Source organism: Micromesistius poutassou, assembly GCF_964030765.1.
Source record: "Micromesistius poutassou genome assembly, chromosome: 20".
In the NCBI taxonomy this organism is placed as follows: Eukaryota; Metazoa; Chordata; class Actinopteri; order Gadiformes; family Gadidae; genus Micromesistius; species Micromesistius poutassou.
In genome coordinates this window covers 10215201-10232294 of record NC_140290.1, presented here as the reverse complement: position 1 = coordinate 10232294, position 17094 = coordinate 10215201, and the positions used below count along the sequence as shown (strand labels likewise).

General features: G+C 46.2%; 3 protein-coding genes across 4 annotated transcripts; 2 read left to right on the top strand and 1 right to left on the bottom strand.

Annotated features, from left to right (window-relative positions):
* Positions 1–414: 414 nt before the first annotated feature.
* Positions 415–2966, top strand: c1galt1a (core 1 synthase, glycoprotein-N-acetylgalactosamine 3-beta-galactosyltransferase 1a; the record flags this gene model as incomplete). Its single annotated transcript, XM_084484855.1, has 3 exons — positions 415–571; positions 1663–2318; positions 2766–2966. The coding sequence occupies 3 exons, from the start codon at positions 415–417 to the stop codon at positions 2964–2966; spliced, it is 1014 nt and encodes a 337-aa protein (XP_084340981.1).
* A 3608-nt stretch (positions 2967–6574) lies between these two features.
* Positions 6575–8793, bottom strand: utp23 (UTP23 small subunit processome component). 2 transcript variants are annotated; one of them, XM_084484565.1, is made up of 4 exons: positions 8654–8738; positions 7697–7972; positions 7432–7606; positions 6575–7287 (listed from the first exon to the last, which is right to left on the bottom strand). In XM_084484565.1, the coding sequence occupies exons 2-4, from the start codon at positions 7882–7884 to the stop codon at positions 6892–6894; spliced, it is 759 nt and encodes a 252-aa protein (XP_084340691.1). In that variant the 5' UTR covers positions 7885–7972; positions 8654–8738; the 3' UTR covers positions 6575–6891. The 2 variants fall into 2 exon arrangements, with proteins under 2 accessions (XP_084340691.1, XP_084340692.1); XM_084484566.1 differs by having other exon boundaries at positions 6642–7287; positions 7697–7957; positions 8654–8793.
* Positions 8794–10328: 1535 nt separating this feature from the next.
* rnf5 (ring finger protein 5) lies at positions 10329–16669 on the top strand. Its single transcript, XM_084485040.1, has 6 exons — positions 10329–10637; positions 12548–12566; positions 12782–12894; positions 13067–13124; positions 13290–13401; positions 14070–16669. Exons 1-6 carry the CDS (start codon positions 10429–10431, stop codon positions 14186–14188), a joined length of 630 nt encoding a protein of 209 aa, XP_084341166.1. The 5' UTR covers positions 10329–10428; the 3' UTR covers positions 14189–16669.
* Positions 16670–17094: the final 425 nt, after the last annotated feature.

Genomic DNA, 17094 nt, shown 5'->3' with positions numbered 1-17094 from the left:
AATTATATTCCTACTTTGCACTTGAATAACTTCCTCTCACTCGTTCAAACTATTCCGAAGAGTATGAATCTAACCATAAGATCTAAGACAATACAGGGCCTACTCATATTATCTGGAACAAGTTGAGGTTTCCCATTACTGTCCTGTGATAATAATGTGTTGCAGTTGCCGTAGTCAATGTTGATGTTTACTATTGGAGTATGAACTGCATTCAGCATGGTCGTTTGACACTTTAAAACACACACACACACACACACACACACACACACACACACACACACACACACACTATATGTATGTGTATTGTTTTTGTACCAACAGAAAGTCTGCTGTCGTCGCTCCCCTATCCAATGTCATAATGATGGTTGTGGATTTCTTTCACTCCCTTAGAAATCTTGGCATACAGTGACAGGAATGAGGAACATCAAATCTCCCTTGTCTTTTATAATCGGCACATGTGTTGGATTCCTCTTCTTTTACCATCATGTGAACCAGCTGATGAGGCCGACCTCTTCTAATCCACACCTCGACTGGCGAGTGCACAAACCTGTTCTGCAGGCTAACCACACAGGTGAGCATTACAGTGCGGTGCGATTGTCCTCTTGAGCGGGAAACGGTGGTTAGTGTAAGCAGGCCATAGTTCCATGGTATGTTGTGGAAAGCAGGCCATAGTTTCATGTTATGTGGTTAGCAGGCCATAGTTTCATGTTATGTGGTTAGCAGACCATAGTTTTTAGTTAGGACGCGTGATGTGTGACTCTGCATAGCCACACCCTCCCACCCCTCCTATGCACTTATTGTATGTTGTACGTCCTGGCACTTAATGTACGCACTTATTGTATGTCATACTAAGTTACAGTTCTTATAGTTGTGTAGCATCTTATCCTAGCGATCTTCATTGTATACGGGGAATCGGTTAGCCTAGCGATTGTTTGTGCTTGGCACTTGCCTGGTTCTATGAACATCCTTACTGTACCGACAGCCATATATTGTTTCACCTCCTTCTGACAAATGTACTAATTGTAAGTCGCTTTGGATAAAAGCGTCTGCTAAATGCCCTAAATGTAAATGTAATTGTGTCCCCACCAATCAGAGGAAATCTTCCTTTCAGTGAAAGGAACCTCTATCCTCTGTGAAAGCAATGCGACCGGGCTGCCAGACTGGCTTGAAACTCTTCTGTCCCATCTCATTCCCTCACTAATAGTTGAAACACCCTGGGGTGTTTTGATCAGCACAGCAACTTTTTATTAAAAACATATATTCCTAATGTATAAAATTTCCAGGTGTAATACAATGGGAAAGAGGTTTAGGAAAAGAAGTGTCCAGTTGATCTACACTCTTTACCCTTCATTTCAATACCAATCATGGTTTCTCAAACATGGCTGTTAACTACAAAAACATGATGATGGAGAGATGATGGTTGTGAAATAGTGGTGTTGAGTGAGTAATATTGTAATCAATACATACAAGTATTAGTAGTATTTAGTAAGAAGATCCACCTTTAGACTGGGGTGGTTGGTAAATAGGCTAAGGGTGTTCTCTAAGAGCCGACTCTAAACACTGCAGTGTGCAACAATTCCTAAAATGTTCCCCACCCAAGCTGAGAGCTACGCCCCTGCTGGAGAAGTACGGGCACTCATGTGGTGAGCCCTTTGGTTGCAGGCGGGCAGCAGAACGCCACCGCCCAGCCCCGGATCCTGTGCTGGATCATGACGGGGCCCATGAACCTGGAGGGCCGCACCCGCCACGTCCGCGACACCTGGGCCAGACACTGCGACACGGTGCTGTTCATGAGCTCCGTGGAGACGGACTTCCCCACGGTGGGTCTGAACGTCGGCGAGGGCCGGGACCAGCTCTACTGGAAGACCATCAGAGCCTTCCAGTACGTCCACCAGCACCACCTGCACCGTGCCGACTGGTTCCTCAAGGCGGACGACGACACCTTCGTGGTGGTGGAGAACCTGCGGCGCCTGCTGGCTCGGCGGGACACGGAGCAGCCCCTGTACCTGGGTCGCCGCTTCAGCCCCTTCGTGGCGCAGGGCTACATGAGCGGGGGCGCTGGCTACGTCCTGAGCAGGGAGGCACTGAGGCGCTACGTGGCAGCCTTCCAGAGCGGCCTGTGCACGCACAACAGTGACATCGAGGACCTGGCCCTGGGCATGTGCATGGAGAAGGTCAAGGTGCAACCGGTGGACACCAGAGACAGACTCGGGAGACACACCTTTCATCACATGACACCTGAGGTGCTGGTGGCCCGGGCCGGACTCTCTAAGTCCAGGCCCTGGTATCTTCTCTATGAGCACTACAGGGTGGTTGAGGTAAGCAAATGGTTTGGATATATCTGCCTGGTGTCTTTGACTGAGCTCCAAGAAAGAGCATTTTCGCCTGATAAACTTCCTGAATGACTATTTAGTTTAATTCAGTGTGATGTTTCGTACATCTGAGCTGTTTTTAGAGACTGGGTCACTTCACTGCCACCTAACCGACCCATAAGCAGATAACAATTCTGCAAGTGACGTTGTTCTCTGTCGTTGATTTCTGAGCTGATATTACTGGAAGTGTACTGTTGCTCAGTACAGATTCTGTCAGCATATCCTTTTTAAGTCCTGCCCACAAGACCCTGATTGGCTTCCTGAAAATTCCAACGATGCCGAGAGCATCACTCAAGCCCAATAGCCCCGATTAGACATTGGTATTTTAAAAGTTGTTTTTATTTATACATTTTAATTATTTATTGAGACCAATATATGTGCTGGCTTCCCCAGGGCCCGGGCTGCTGTTCAGATTTTGCTGTTTCATTTCACTACGTGGATTCTGTTAACATGCACACGCTGCAGTACTTAACCTACCACCTCAGGCCCTACGGCTACAAGCACCGGTACCAGCCGGACCAACCGGAGGAGGAGGCCGGCACCACTGTGACACACAGCAGGGGCCACCTGCCCCACAACAGGAACGCCACCTGAGTAGAAGTCTGTGTGTGTGTGTGTGTGTGTGTGTGTGTGTGTGTGTGTGTGTGTGTGTGTGTGTGTGTGTGTGTGTGTGTGTGTGTGTGTGTGTGTGTGGGGGAGGGGGGGGGGGAGGATCATTGAAAAAAATATATTTTTCAATGATCATGATTAACTTATTTGTAGAGATACATTTATTTGGTATATACACTGTCTGACTTTACATAACCTATGGATTGATGATGTTAGATAATTAAGAACATTTTCAGATAGGCATCAAAGATGCATAACATATTCATGAAAACAGTTACAGTTATTGACAGTATTATCAATGTGTCCTAAATGAACCCACTGAAAATAGAGAAATGAATGAACAAATTAGAAAAAAAAAAAACAATAGAAGAAAATGACAAGAAGTAAAGAGTGCCAGGGGCGGGGGTTGTGCCTGCCCCCGCCGGCAGGTCAATGTGGGAGAACCCACAATGACAGGATTTAGGCTTTAAGAAAAACCCTTATGTTAAAGGGACTAAGATCAGACATACGTTCTTTATAGTTTGTTCCATATGGTAATTTGTCAGCTATAAGTGAGTGTGTGAGAATATTTATCTCAGTTTACTGCCCGCCTGTCGATGTATGATACAATAAAATATTTAGACCCCAGCAGCTAATTTCTTAACAAGCAGGGAATCTCTTCCCTGATTGGTTCTGGGAATCCATTTTGTCTGTCAATCACAGGTGCGTGAATGCAACACTTCTTCTACTTGCAGAGAAATAGGGGGGAGGGAGGGCAGGGACCATATTTTGGGTTGCTTATTTGGAAATGGTTCTGCTCTTTAAAACACTCTTACCTACAGCACCTTTCATGACGAAGGAAAGAGCAAGGGCATTTTCATCCTGTCCCAGTGAGCTCCTGGCCTCACCTGCCTTCTCCCTTACTAGAGACATGACCAGCCCCCACCCCACCACCACTCCTCCACTCCCCTCCGCCTTCAGTCTCCTCTCGGAAGGTGAAGAAAACGATCAGAGGCCAATATCCATCTAGTGGCGTGAAGCTGGCACTACAGCGCTGTCAGCCTTAAGGTCAGCGTACCTTTAGTTCAGTGGAGGTTGTTCATAGCTTCAGACTGGCAGGCATTAGTCAGACATTATAAGTGACATAACAAACACCTTACCTCCCACTCGACCATGAAGGAGGTCACTTCCTTAGGAGAAGCGCTCTTGTGCCTCCTGAACTCCTCCTTGAGGTACTGGTCTCCCCCAACGCCCGCAGGTCGATGGGCAGGAAGCGGTGCAGCAGGAGGATCCGCTTGTACAAGGAGCGCACTTTGGACACATGGGCAGTCATCTCCAGAAGATGAGGACAGTTAAATACACCCTGCAGGTCCGATCTAAAGACATTACACAGGCGACCGCTGTCCTTCAGCAGAATCTTCTACTCAATGAATAGCTTCATCTAACCACCCAAAATAGAGTTATAGAAGAGAGCCAAAGGACACAGAGCCTGGATGACTGAGACAGGCAATGGCAGTTACTTAACGTCCTTGTTTACACAGAAAGGGTTTATTTTGCCCTTTGGTTTGGTGGGGTGGCTGGCAAGAAGGGACTACCTTTGAATTTAATTCACGAAAATGTAATATGTATAATATTGTTTTACTCTTGAACAGTTTATCACTTTATCATTAACATCAGCAATCAATATTAGTTAGATTCAGGCCCTTTATCAGCCTGGAGTAGTGGCTGGCTCCTGATGCTTGGCTTCTCTATTAGTACTGACCTGATCTGCTGGTTCTTTTTTTTGTTTGTTACTATGCACCCCATTTACTCCATGCTGTGCAGCTGGACTATTTTATCATTGTGGGAAATGGCTCATATATACTCTTCTTGGTGCATATATGACTGGTGGGACCAAATAATACTTTTGAATTGACCACAATTTCTCGAATGCAACCAAAACTAAAAAACAATCTGAATATAATAATATAATTGTACATTTAAAATTATAGTCTCTTAACCATGCCTAGCCGTGGCGTTGAGATTAAACTGGTCCGAGTATTTGTGATGCTCTGCCTGCATCTGAATGAATGGTCTGGAAGTCAGCCTTATATGTTTGTCCAGGAGATGGAGTTCTGACCCATTGGCACCATCAGGTGGCCAGAATAGGTCAATAGTGAGCGGGTTTCTTTATTCCTCTGAAGAGTGCATTGCATATTTTCTTAACGGCATAATAACATTTCACCAGGGTCAATCTTGAGAGAGTCACATCGTTCGCTTTAGTTCTGCCCATCTCCTAAAAATGTCCAAACTCATATGACATGAGATCCATTTGTGCAGAGTTTCGTTTGGATTGGAACCATATGGTTTTCTGACCGTTTCTATTTCTATAAGTTTCTATAAGTTTAGATAAAGGAATAAATGTACCATCACTTCCAAAGGAAAAGGAATCAGCGTGATTACTTTTTATTGGAATGAGTCAGGATCATGACAGCTTCTACATCTACATTAGGAGATGGATTTATGTATAGCAGTGTTCACTAAGGCCCTTAATAATGATGAAATGAAGCTAAAACGAAAAAAATAAAAACCCTACCTTTGCTCCACCACCACCACGGCCGTCCTCTTTCTCTCCCCTCTCTCTCTCTCTCTGTTTCTGCCTTATCCCCCTCTTTCTTCTCTCTCCCCTTTCTCTCCCCCTGTTTCTCTGTGTCTCTCCCCCCTCTCTGTTCATCTGTCTCTCTCCCTTTTCTCTCACTGTGTTTCTCTATGTCTCTCTCCCCTCTGTTTCTCTCACTCTGTGTTTCGTGTCATTCTACCCTCTCTCTCTGGGTTTCTCTATGTCTCTCTCCCATCTCTTTCTGGGTCTCTCCCTTGGCCCCGCCGCCATACAATTTGTAGTGTGAGAAACATGCTGAGTATGTTCTCCGTTGGATAAAGTCCCTGTAAATCTGTGTGTGTGTGTTCCTTTCATGACCACTCTAACTAAGACCTGCTTGTCAGATTAGAAAACACACAAGCAAACACACAGAAAGCCCTTCGCTCGTGCACACACACACACACACAGCAGGAAAAACAAAAAAACGGACACAAAGACGGACACAAAGACAGACACACCCCCACACAGTTGGAAGAGAGACAGAAAAATACACAGACAGAAAGATAGATTATACAGTTGAAAGACACACAGTCCAGGCCCACAGTCATAACACACATGGTGAATATTGCCCATTGACAAGGCACACAGAGGGCCCAGCCAAACCTCAGCAGGGCTTTGGTTCTCTGAGCTAGAGCGTCTCCCTGGGGGATTTCTAGGGGGATGGGAGCCTGTGTTTGCCCCCTGAGATGCAAGACAGAGAAAAGGAGGGAGGTAAAGAAAGGAAGGGAGATAGTTGGGGAGCAGCTATAGAGGAATTAGTGTGGAAGAAAGAGAACACAATAGGGGTAGAGGCCATTAGAGAAAAGGGAGTGTGGAAGAAAAGAGATGAAGGTTGGGAGAGATAGAGGGTGAGGTAGGAGAGAAGGTAAGGCGAGCTAGAGGGTGAGGGGTAGGAGAGATAGAACATCTAAAATTACTACTATACTATGTAACTATAACTTTCAATAACTTAATCCCTTTTTATAAATGTTGTTTTAAAGTATGAAATTACATTTAATTTCCATTCAACAGCAATGCATCACCACAGACTCTTGACATTTGGGAGTTTAAATAGTAACAAGGATACCTGTGTACAATACATGGTTGCCAATTATGTTTTAATATGTTGTGTATCATTTACCCAAAAGGTGAAAGCTTTTGGGTAAATGTTTTATCCTGTTTTATCCTGACAATTGACAATGGAAATCCAAACATTTTGTAATCAACATACTTTCACATATTTCTCAGTCAACGTCATCAGCGTCATAAAAAGTTCATATTATTTACAAATCCCGTGGCTAGAATCCTGCAATTCTATTGGCTTTCAGTCGGACCCCCGGCTCCCACCGTCTTGCGTTTCTTATTCCGGCTCCTCCCCGTCTTCCCCTCTCCCTCGCCCTGATTGGCTGCCGAAGACGCGTTAACGGGCGGGGCCTTCCGTTTCTTCTTCTTCAGGCAGCTGAGGGGGTTGGGGTTGCTCCGCTTCCTCTTCCTTTTGCGGCCCCGCCCCTCCACCTGGCCAATCCCCTGCTGCTCCTTCAGGCTGCTGATGCTCTGCTGCTGGGCGGGCGTGACCAGCTCCCCTGCTTGCACCGCCGCCACCCGCCCCTGGGATGCCTCCGACGGCTTCTCCAGCACCATGGTGTTCACCACAATGTAAATCAGAGGGACCCCGGGGAGACGCTTCACCTCCTCGGTCACCCCAAAGTCCTGACAGGCAGACAGACAGACAGACAGACGAGACAGGTCAGAAAGACGTTTTCCACTCCATAAATTACGTCAAATACGACGAATAACGAGAAATACAACATATGATTTTATTTGACATGCGTGCCAAAGGTGTCTGGGGGCTACCTGTGTGGCTACAAAGTAGTGGTGAGGGTTGGTCTCCCCCAGCATGGACAGCAGGCATTCTGAGGCGGGGACAGGGCTCTTGAAGTGTTTGCAGCTGCGTATCTGAAAGCGCTGCAGGATGACCTTAGCGCCGTACAGCTCCTTACCAAGAGTCTCGAGCTCCTTCAACGCACAACTGGGCCACAGAACAGAGATGAGAGAGTGTGATGAGAGTGTTACATTCAGAATGGCCTACTTTATTCAACCAGAAGGAGAAAACACCTACTTTGTGGTGCAGAGCTGAACCTCGCCCATCAGGTATTTGGGGATCTGCTCTTTGATCTGGATCTTGTTCTTCAGAGCCGCCTGGCAGAAGGTCCCATCGATGAGCACCTGGTAGGGCTCCCTAAAGCTGAAGTTGTACTTGTAGAAGCTAATGGTTTTCTTGGCTTGTTTCTGCCGTTTGAGCTTCATGACGACAGCCTGTTAACACCTTACGGTGTTATGGTCCTCGGTTTCCTGTGCTCAACCCCCAAAATGTTCTTATCTGTTAAAAAAAAAACTGTAAACACACGTAGTTGAGCATGGAGCTGACAACATGCTCACGGTGCGTTGGTTAAAATAATCCGACGGAACGTGATGTTAGGAGGGACGTTCCGACTACTTGTCCCCCCATTGGTATTGTGTCCTTTAGAAACGTCAGAATATATTGTAGAAAACGTTAATTAATATAGTGACATATCCCACTATATCTATGTGGTATTCGTTAACATTTCAGGTTCACGGTTCGGATATCAAATTGTTTAAAACAACGCTTTCCCAGCCAGACCACACACACAAGTTGCGTTCAAGCGCAATGGGAAACTTGTTTTTCAAGTTAAAGTTGCTGTAGATAATTTCAAGGAATAATGCAGGCTTAAAGTATTTGAGTTTGTTTAAAAAAAAACACGTCTAAAACTGATTAATTCCAGGGTTTATGTTGGTTGTTTTTCCCGCCGGCATTTATATAGTCCCTTGGACCAAACAGAAATAGTTTCTTCCACTTTCTATTCAACCTTGGTTTGGCCACCCATATGCGTCCCCCTAAACTACCAAAACAAAGCAAATCTACAAATGTTCAATAAGTTGAGAGAAAACTAGACCAAACAAAAAATAATTATGATCATTATTACCGATAAACCCCGCCCTAATACATAGACATAACAGCATAAAGTAGCCTAAATGTAAACAGCCATAGGCCTACCTGTATGGAGGTAGATTTGTGTCTCTATTATGCAATCAAACAGAATAGGTTTGAGAGCAAAACTTTCCACACTGCAATCAAAAAATGTTTTATTGCAAGTAAAATAAATGTGATTAAAAATGTATTAATGGGAATCCAAAAGTTTTGTTTGCAAATCCAAAAGTTTTGTTTGCGAATCCAAAAGTTTTGTTTGCGAATCCAAAAGTTTTCCTTGTGAATCCAAAGGTTTTGCTTGCGAATCCAAAAGTTTTGCTTGCGAATCCAAAATTGCTTGCTGTTGAGCTGAATCTCGTGGGCGGGACCTACGCCGAAAGATGTAAGACACGTCTCTATTGGCGTGTATCTCGATCGGACTGACAGCTTGGTAACTCCGCTCCCGAGTCCTGCTCGTTCTCATCATGGACTTCAAAACTCCCTCTCTCGTTACTAACTGTGGATGTTGCCAAGCTGTCACTCCGATCGAGACTGGCCAATAGAGACGTGTCTTACATCTTTCGGCGTAGGTCCTGCCCACAAGATTCAGCTCAGCAAAACTTTTGGATTCGCAAACAAAACTTTTGGATTTGCAGACAAAACTTTTGAGACCGGGCTCTCTATATGTAGGGCATCCGGGCCGGGCTCTCTATATGTAGGGCATCACACTTGTACACGATGTCTTTGTCAAGAACATATGTGTTTGCTGTACGGTGTTTGCAGATGCATTGATTTAAAAGTAGGCCTACAATTTACCGCTGTATCAGCTGTTCTTTCCCAAATCATTTAACCAATCATTTACCCTAAAACTAGATTTTGTTTTGGAAGCCTGGAATATACTTTCTCGAATGTATTATTGTTATTATTATTATTATTATTATTATTATTTTAACGCATGGCATAGCTTACTATACTTCATTCATGTTCATTCATGCAGCCCTATGGAAAAAAAATGTTTCCACAATCCACACGCTATTTCTATGCAGTTTCACACGTATGCGTAATCTTTGACATCATAATATTTAACATGCAAGTGTAGTGGTGCCTGGTTGCTGCGGGGGAAAATCAGCTTTGCGCCGGGTGCAAACTAGCAACGACACATGCGTCGGTGTAGAAAGTAAATTGCGCCGGGCGCAAGATAGGGCCCTTCTTCTGTTTGGCGCACATGGCTAATTTGCATACGCGCACAGGACTGTCGGAATGGGAACACGTCGGACTGGCAGCATGTAACCATAACAACGGCTAACGTGTAACGGTAACGGTGGTCCCGTTAAAATAATGTCAATGAATCAGCTCAAGCCTAACGTTATCTACAATCGTTGTTCTGGAACCAAAGATAATGATCTACAACTTGTAGGCCTATTTAATAAGCCTAAATTGTTCTGTGCTGTGTCCTGATTGGCTGAAGAGAAATAGCCACATCGTTGCGTTCTAAAACTGGACCTGGCGATTTGACATGTTCAATCTTTGGCGACTCCTTGCAACGCCTTGCGACGACCAGTTCACACTGCTGCAACTTTTCCCCTGCGACGTTCTAAAACCGTCTCGTTGCAAGTCGTTGCGTCGCGAATCTTTGGTCTGAACTGGGCTTAACACCCCGTGGCCTCTCCCACGAGTCCCGCCCCTCGCCGTGGCCCCGCCCACGGGTCCCGCCCCTCGCTGTTCCGTCGTCGTGTTTTCTCCGGAAACGGAAGTGCGCAGGTACCAGTGACAGGCACCGTGACAGTCAGGTCCTCCTCGTAGCTCAGGCTCGGATATAGTGCGGGTAGCAGGGGGCTTATTACTATTCCAGTACAACAGAAATGGCGGCCGCGGATCCCCGCTCCTCGAGTGACGGTGGACCCGCCGGCAGAGGAGGATTCCCGGCCGGAGAGAGCAGCAACGAGCGCGACGGGCCGGGCAGGAGCGGCGGGGAGGGGGAGCGGGAGCCGGACCGGGCCACGTTCGAGTGTAACATTTGTTTGGACACTGCGAGGGACGCTGTCATCAGTATGTGCGGCCACTTGTTCTGGTACGAAACGGGAGATTGGTGTTTATTCTTTGATCAGCCCATTCGGTTGTTGGACATGCAGTGCACGGTGCATGGCCTGCATTTGATTATCTCCTAGGTCATTTCCCGGTAAACACATTTGCCAGAGACCGGGCTCTCTATATGTAGGGCATCACAGATGGCAACATGGGTGGCTATCTTTCTGCAGGAGTGGGTGTTGGTTCCCCCCAGCTCCGTCGACAGCACCGCCGCCCTGCGCCGATCACACCCACATGCATGTTATATACACCCTAACCCTGGCCATTGATTATTGATCCGTCTAATGCTGAACGCATGTAACGTGATGATCTCACCTGACCTGAAGGCCTAAACACGTCCCCATTGGCACGCTACCTAAATCACGTACTCCTGCCTTCCCCTCAAGTAATTCATTAACTTTGTTGTAGGAGTGCATCATGGGTAGTCCTCAACCCCTGGCTGTCCACTTGTATTGCACACCTCCGTCCAGGACCTTCTCCCTTTTATAAGCGGGCAGTTGACGTTGACCTTTGGTTTAGTCCACACCTGATCTCAGTCGGACATTCAGCTCATTCCGGTCTGAGTGGACGCAGCCTGAAGGCTGAGCTGTATTCTGATGTTTACACTGTGAGTGTAAACGTTTCAAGTGTTGTTTCCTGACGTGCTTGGGGATGGCGAGAGGTTCATGTGAGATTAGTGCTAGTGGGGGAGGATTTGGGTCAGGTGATCCATAGCCGTGGTAGACGGTAGTCCTGGTAGGAGGTTGTGTTTATGTGTTAAGTGCACCGCAGTAGTCCTAGTAGGAGGTTGTGTTTGTGTGTTAAGTGGACCGCAACCTCTCTGGTCCAAGGTCCCCTGGCCCTGAGTCAAAACTTGAGCTATTGATACAAGACACTTTATACAATAAGAAACCTAGTGTTGTGATAACGGTAAACATTGACATCCACCTGGCCTGTGGTTATGTAGTTTAGTTTGGGCCAAAACTATGCCATCAAATCACAAGACACTCTATTGGATTGGAGCAGTGTGAACAGCACACAGCAAATGGTATCAGAGCTTTACTGATTCGGACCGGGATCAGACCAGCGGTCAACATGCCATTTAGGCCAGGAGTGTGGAGCCACATAACCTGTCGCCATGGTGACAGAACATCTTTGGTAATATAGTGGAGCTGTTTTGGTTGTCTTGTCATGTGGTTCTCTGAAACACAGTCAGACTGCGATATAGGCCGTGTCGTCTGCCAGAGATAGGCCTATCCTTGGTGTGACCATGCAAGGACATGTCACCATGGTGACGGAAGATCTCGCAGCATCAGACCATTGAGCATGATTTGGTTAACCGAAATAATGTCCCAACTCAAAAACCATGAATGGGAATTGAACCCTACAAAGTGACCGGCATTTTTTGAATACCTGGATTAAAAAGACGTTCACAATATATCCTTTAGCAGATAGTTTGATTGCTTACTTTAATGCTAGTAGGGCAGAATAGTATGCTGGTTACTGTATTTGACTCCCAAATCCAAAAGGTGGTGGGTTCGAGCTCCAATTTCAAGTCAACTAGTTAGTCAACTAGACAGATATGGTATTTAGAAAGCTTTGTTTATTTAGTCCACAAAGAAATAAGGGTTATTTACAAACATTGCTGGCCTGTCAGAGTCAGACATTGCTTGGGCTAGCCACACTTTGTTTTACTACAGGTCAGGTGTGTGTGTGTGTGTGTGTGTGTGTGTGTGTGTGTGTGTGTGTGTGTGTGTGTGTGTGTGTTAAGAAATATTGAGGGTAGACCTAAACCATCCTCAAGAGTAGAGATCACAATGATATGGATACAGTTCATAGATTATTAAAAATATTCCTTAATACTGTTTTTAATTGATATTCTCTCCCTCTCTCTGACCTCTCTCTCCCCCCCAGCTGGCCATGTCTACACCAGGTAGAGTTAACCTTTCTCTTACAATACCCTTGAATGTATGTTTTAAAGCCCCCCTATTTTACCTGTGTGTGTGTGATTTTGATCGGCCATTCTAACCATTAGTGACATCACAAAGTTCCAGCTAGTTGTATGAAGGGTTTGACGCCTACTAGTTGTGAGTGAGATGTTTCAGGTCAATTTCACCCCAGTCAAAATAATAACGTCTGTGTGTGTAGTGGCTGGAGACGCGGCCCAGCCGGCAGCAGTGTCCGGTTTGCAAGGCGGGGATCAGCCGAGACAAAGTGATCCCCCTGTATGGGAGGGGCAGCAGCAGCCAGGAGGACCCCAGGTACACACACACGCGCATTTCTATTGTGTGCGCGTGCACACAATAGAAATAGAATAAAAATGTATAATGTCGAAAACATCCATATTATTATATGATACGTACGGTACGATTCCCTGTGATGGGGAATCCTGGCGGGGGTTAATAACAGTTGCCGTGATTATGGGATGTCCAGGTTGAAAATGCCCCCCCGGCCCCAAGGCCAGAGGACCGAGGCGGAGACCAGAGGAGGGGTGAGGTCTCGCTTTATGGATTTGGATTTGATCGCTTTATGAGTTTAACACATGTTTTATGTACAATTATAAACAACTAGTTTATAACCTTCTCTTTCTGTCCAACTCTCTCTCTCGTTCGTTTGCTCGTTTCTCTCTCTCTCTCTCTCTCTCTCTCTCTCTCAGCCCTTCCAGGCGTTCGGGGACACGGGCTTCCACATGTCCTTCGGCATTGGCGCGTTCCCCTTCGGCTTCTTCACCACCGTGTTCAACACAAACGACCCCTTCCACCGAGCAGGTACACACACACACTAGGGCTGCATGCCATTACAAACGCACCCATTAGGAACATGTCGTAACACAGGGTTCTAAATGTAAAGGTTGGGATGCAGCCCAGGAAGAAACTCAACTACATATAACTTTAAAGGTGACATATTATACCGCCAGGTGTGAGTATGATGTTACAAGCCATTGGAAAATCTGCCTCTTCTGACATCACAAGTGGGCGTATCCACCTAGCTGTATGACAGATAGATGAGCAACGTTTGCTACAGTCCACTGGGTAGGCTGGCAGACTGATCTATCCGGCACACATCTAGATGGACATGCCCACTTGTGATGTCAGAAGAGGCATATTTTCAAAATGGCTTGTAATGGCTAATCACACTCACACCTGGTGGTATAATGTCACCTTTAACCTCTTGATCCCGTAATGGCCCGTATCCGGGCAAAAGCCCCCTAGTAGCAAGCTGTCGTAAGGCATTTAAACACACGAGAAAGCAGTCATGTGAAGGCTGTAGTGATCTCAGACCAAAGGAACTGGGTTCGATCCCCAGTGACCAGAGTCTACCAGTCGGCCTCCCAGAGCCAGATATCATAAAGGCTCCCTGCTCCTAAAGGACATGTATCTGAACTCACTGTCGGGATACAGTCACAGCGAACTAACACTTGTTTCTGTCCAATCAGACCAGTACGCGGGCGATCACCAAGGCAACGGTAACGTCAACAACGGCAACAACAACTGGCAGGACTCCCTCTTCCTGTTCGTCGCCATCTTCTTCTTCTTCTGGCTTCTCAGCGTGTGACGGACGGACGCACACAGGGGGATTCAAGGAGCACACACACACACGCACACACACACGCACACACCAAAAGGATTTGTAAAGTTTTTCTTCCCGGGAAAGCAAACACCCCCAAGAACTGTTCCTACTCCTTAGAAGACTTTGGCCCCCCCACTACCCATGTCTATTGCTTATGAGATCTGACTTTTGAATCGAGCGACTAAAGGTGTGTCCTCTGAAACGTGTGTGAGGGTCCGGAATGGGCTGTGAATCTGGAATGGAATGTGGTGTGAGCCTAGAATCGTGTGTAAATCTGCAAACGTGGTGTTATTCTGGTATGTTGTGGCCTCCCTCCCTCCCACTGTCACCACACACACACACACACACACACACACACACACACACACACACACACACACACACACACACACACACACACACACACACACACACACACACACACACAGTAGGGTGATGACGGGTGCAAAGGTCACGTGGTCATGCTTCAGGGCTGGTCGGTGGCATAGGGCAGTATTACATCAGAACACGATACGACGTGTGTATTTTCATTGGCTGTGGGTTTTGCGCCGTGGTGGAGCGAGGCGCCCTGCAGAACGAGGGCTCGTTCGCCCACGTTTCGGTTTGTCTGTTTTCTGTGTAAAAAAAAAAAAAAAAAAAAAAAAGAAATCCTTCGGCCGGAGACAGTTTGAAAGCGTTTCCTACAAAGGTTGATTCCTTAAACAGCAATGATTCAGTGGTTAAGTTAACAGTTTAAGTGAGACGTGTCGACTCTTATATAATGTGTAGTTGTTGCCATGGCAACTTTGTTTTTGTTTGTTCCAAAGAGATCAGAACGTTAAATTATGAAATCTTTTTTTTTTTTTGGATTTGCGGTTAAAGGTTGTCGGAATGTCCACGTTTTCTGAGGAGTTATTTTATCGTGGATCTCAATGATTAAAATGACAACAACAGACCCGAGTGCAGTAGGCCTTCGGACGGACACACACTTTTTATATCTATATTTGTCTTAACTAAAATAACTGCCATTGCACTGTGAAGTGGTCGATAGACGGTCACAGTGTCCCTGGGGGGGGAGCAGTTTGGATCGGTCGGGATTAGAATTTAATTTAAACCCGAAGCGTAACATCTCGGAGCGGCACTGGGAGTTGTATTGCCGCCGTTAGGCCTATGTGTGCGTCGACTGCTCGCGACAGATTAATACTCTTGTGTGTTTTGCGAACCATAAAAAGGTGGAGTAGCAGTTTTAATATTGAACAGATCTGGGAGTGTATGCAAGGCGACTAACTAAGACCCGGGGTAGGGTAACCATGTGTTCTGGAATAGAGAGGCACGGATAGAACATGGTTGGTTCTATCGCCGTAGACCTCAATCTCATGGCGGCCATGTTGGCTGGTCGAGTGGGTGAACCTTCTGGAATCTTCGGGGGTGCCATGGCGACTCGATGGAAATGCGTTCTAAATGATACCTGCGTGGGGGAATGGAACACAGATCTGAAACTAATGTGTTGCGTCGTCGTGGTTCTTCCCAAAAGGTCCTAGGTTTCCCCTCCCAAACCCGACAATATGGCCGCTAGGTGAATGCGTAACGTGTTTTTCCTGATTGTACTAAACTTGTTTTTCCTGATTGTATTGTAAATGTCTGTTCGTCAACGGGTGGACGTGTGTTATATATATCTATATATCTATATAGATATATATTTGTTAATGCCATTTTTTTACGTGTCTGAATGAACAAATGCCTTGGGAGATGCAGAAAAGAAACAGATGATGTGCTATGCAGCTGGCTTTTAAAAAGGATAGCGATAAGCAAATGGCAGGTTCCACTAACGCTCTACTTCTGCAGAGTGTCTAATCCCCGTCCCTTGGCGATATCTAAACATCTCAAACTCTCGGGCAAAAACACTTTCCGCTGTAGTAATCAACTGACCCAGCGCGGACTCGCGATCAGCTTCTCCAGCGAGCACTTTGGATTCCTACACACCGGGAGACGCGGACTCTAAACGGTACGAAGGGGCTCGTCCCAGCGGGCGAACCCATTCACAAGGCGGACGGACGGAAGGACATTCAAACGGGGAAGGACGATCGGACTGCTTGAAAGACCCCCCAGTTCCCCCAAGAGAAGACGACGGGGACCTCAGAGTCCCGAGCTCTAGGGACGTTCTTGGCTTGAAAGATAAGGCGTCAATACGGTGGCCGACGTCAGCATTTTCTGTGACAGGTTACTCTGTGGGCCGGGTCAAAGGTCAGGCCTGTAAGGGGGGGGGTGGGGGGGGTTAGACTTGAGGTACCAGGGGTTGTTGTTTTTTCTCAGTGTAAACCACTGTCTGGTCAAGTTGTACATTTGTATTCTTGGAGAGGCGGAGGCGGTCAGGGAATCCCTTGGTGTCTTCTACATATTGAGTCGTCGTGCAAAACCAAATGTTCTGGGAGAGACGTGTGGAGACAGGGTCCCAGAGCGTGAATAAAGTAGATGTTTAATACTTTACCTTTGCGTTTTCTTCATTGGGCACACTGGCTCACTTTTATTGTTGTACACGTTCATACGCTAGATCTACATGTCATCTTCTAGAATCCAGTTGGATCAGTTAAGATTATGGACTTGAGATAACGAGTATGGATCAAATCTCTGCCAGTTCTAGTAAAATATTAAAAATGTCTAGAATCCAGTGAAAATTTCAAATTGTTTAATTCCAGTGATATATTACAATTCTCTAGAATCAGGTGAAATATTTGTTATCCAGGGCCCTTATTTATCAAGAAAGTTCCTAATCCTACCTACTGTACCGTATCACGATAGAGTTGGGATAAATCGATTGTTCATATACTTATCGATACACACACCTGTGCGCAATTTCCCTTGATTAATACCTGTAGCTAAATCCTCATGCAGGGCTGAACTCATTACCATAT

Excerpts from the sequence above, each read along its gene's own strand:
- utp23 (XM_084484566.1), bottom strand. The coding sequence starts at position 7,884 with ATGAAGCTCAAACGGCAGAAACAAGCCAAGAAAACCATTAGCTTCTAC. Across the intron at positions 7,607-7,696 it reads GTTCAGCTCTGCACCACAAA|TTGTGCGTTGAAGGAGCTCG; the intron begins GTAGGTGTTTTC and ends TCTGTGGCCCAG. Across the intron at positions 7,288-7,431 it reads ACTACTTTGTAGCCACACAG|GACTTTGGGGTGACCGAGGA; the intron begins GTAGCCCCCAGA and ends TCTGCCTGTCAG.
- rnf5 (XM_084485040.1), top strand. The coding sequence starts at position 10,429 with ATGGCGGCCGCGGATCCCCGCTCCTCGAGTGACGGTGGACCCGCCGGC. Across the intron at positions 13,125-13,289 it reads AGGCGGAGACCAGAGGAGGG|CCCTTCCAGGCGTTCGGGGA; the intron begins GTGAGGTCTCGC and ends TCTCTCTCTCAG. Across the intron at positions 13,402-14,069 it reads CGACCCCTTCCACCGAGCAG|ACCAGTACGCGGGCGATCAC; the intron begins GTACACACACAC and ends CTGTCCAATCAG.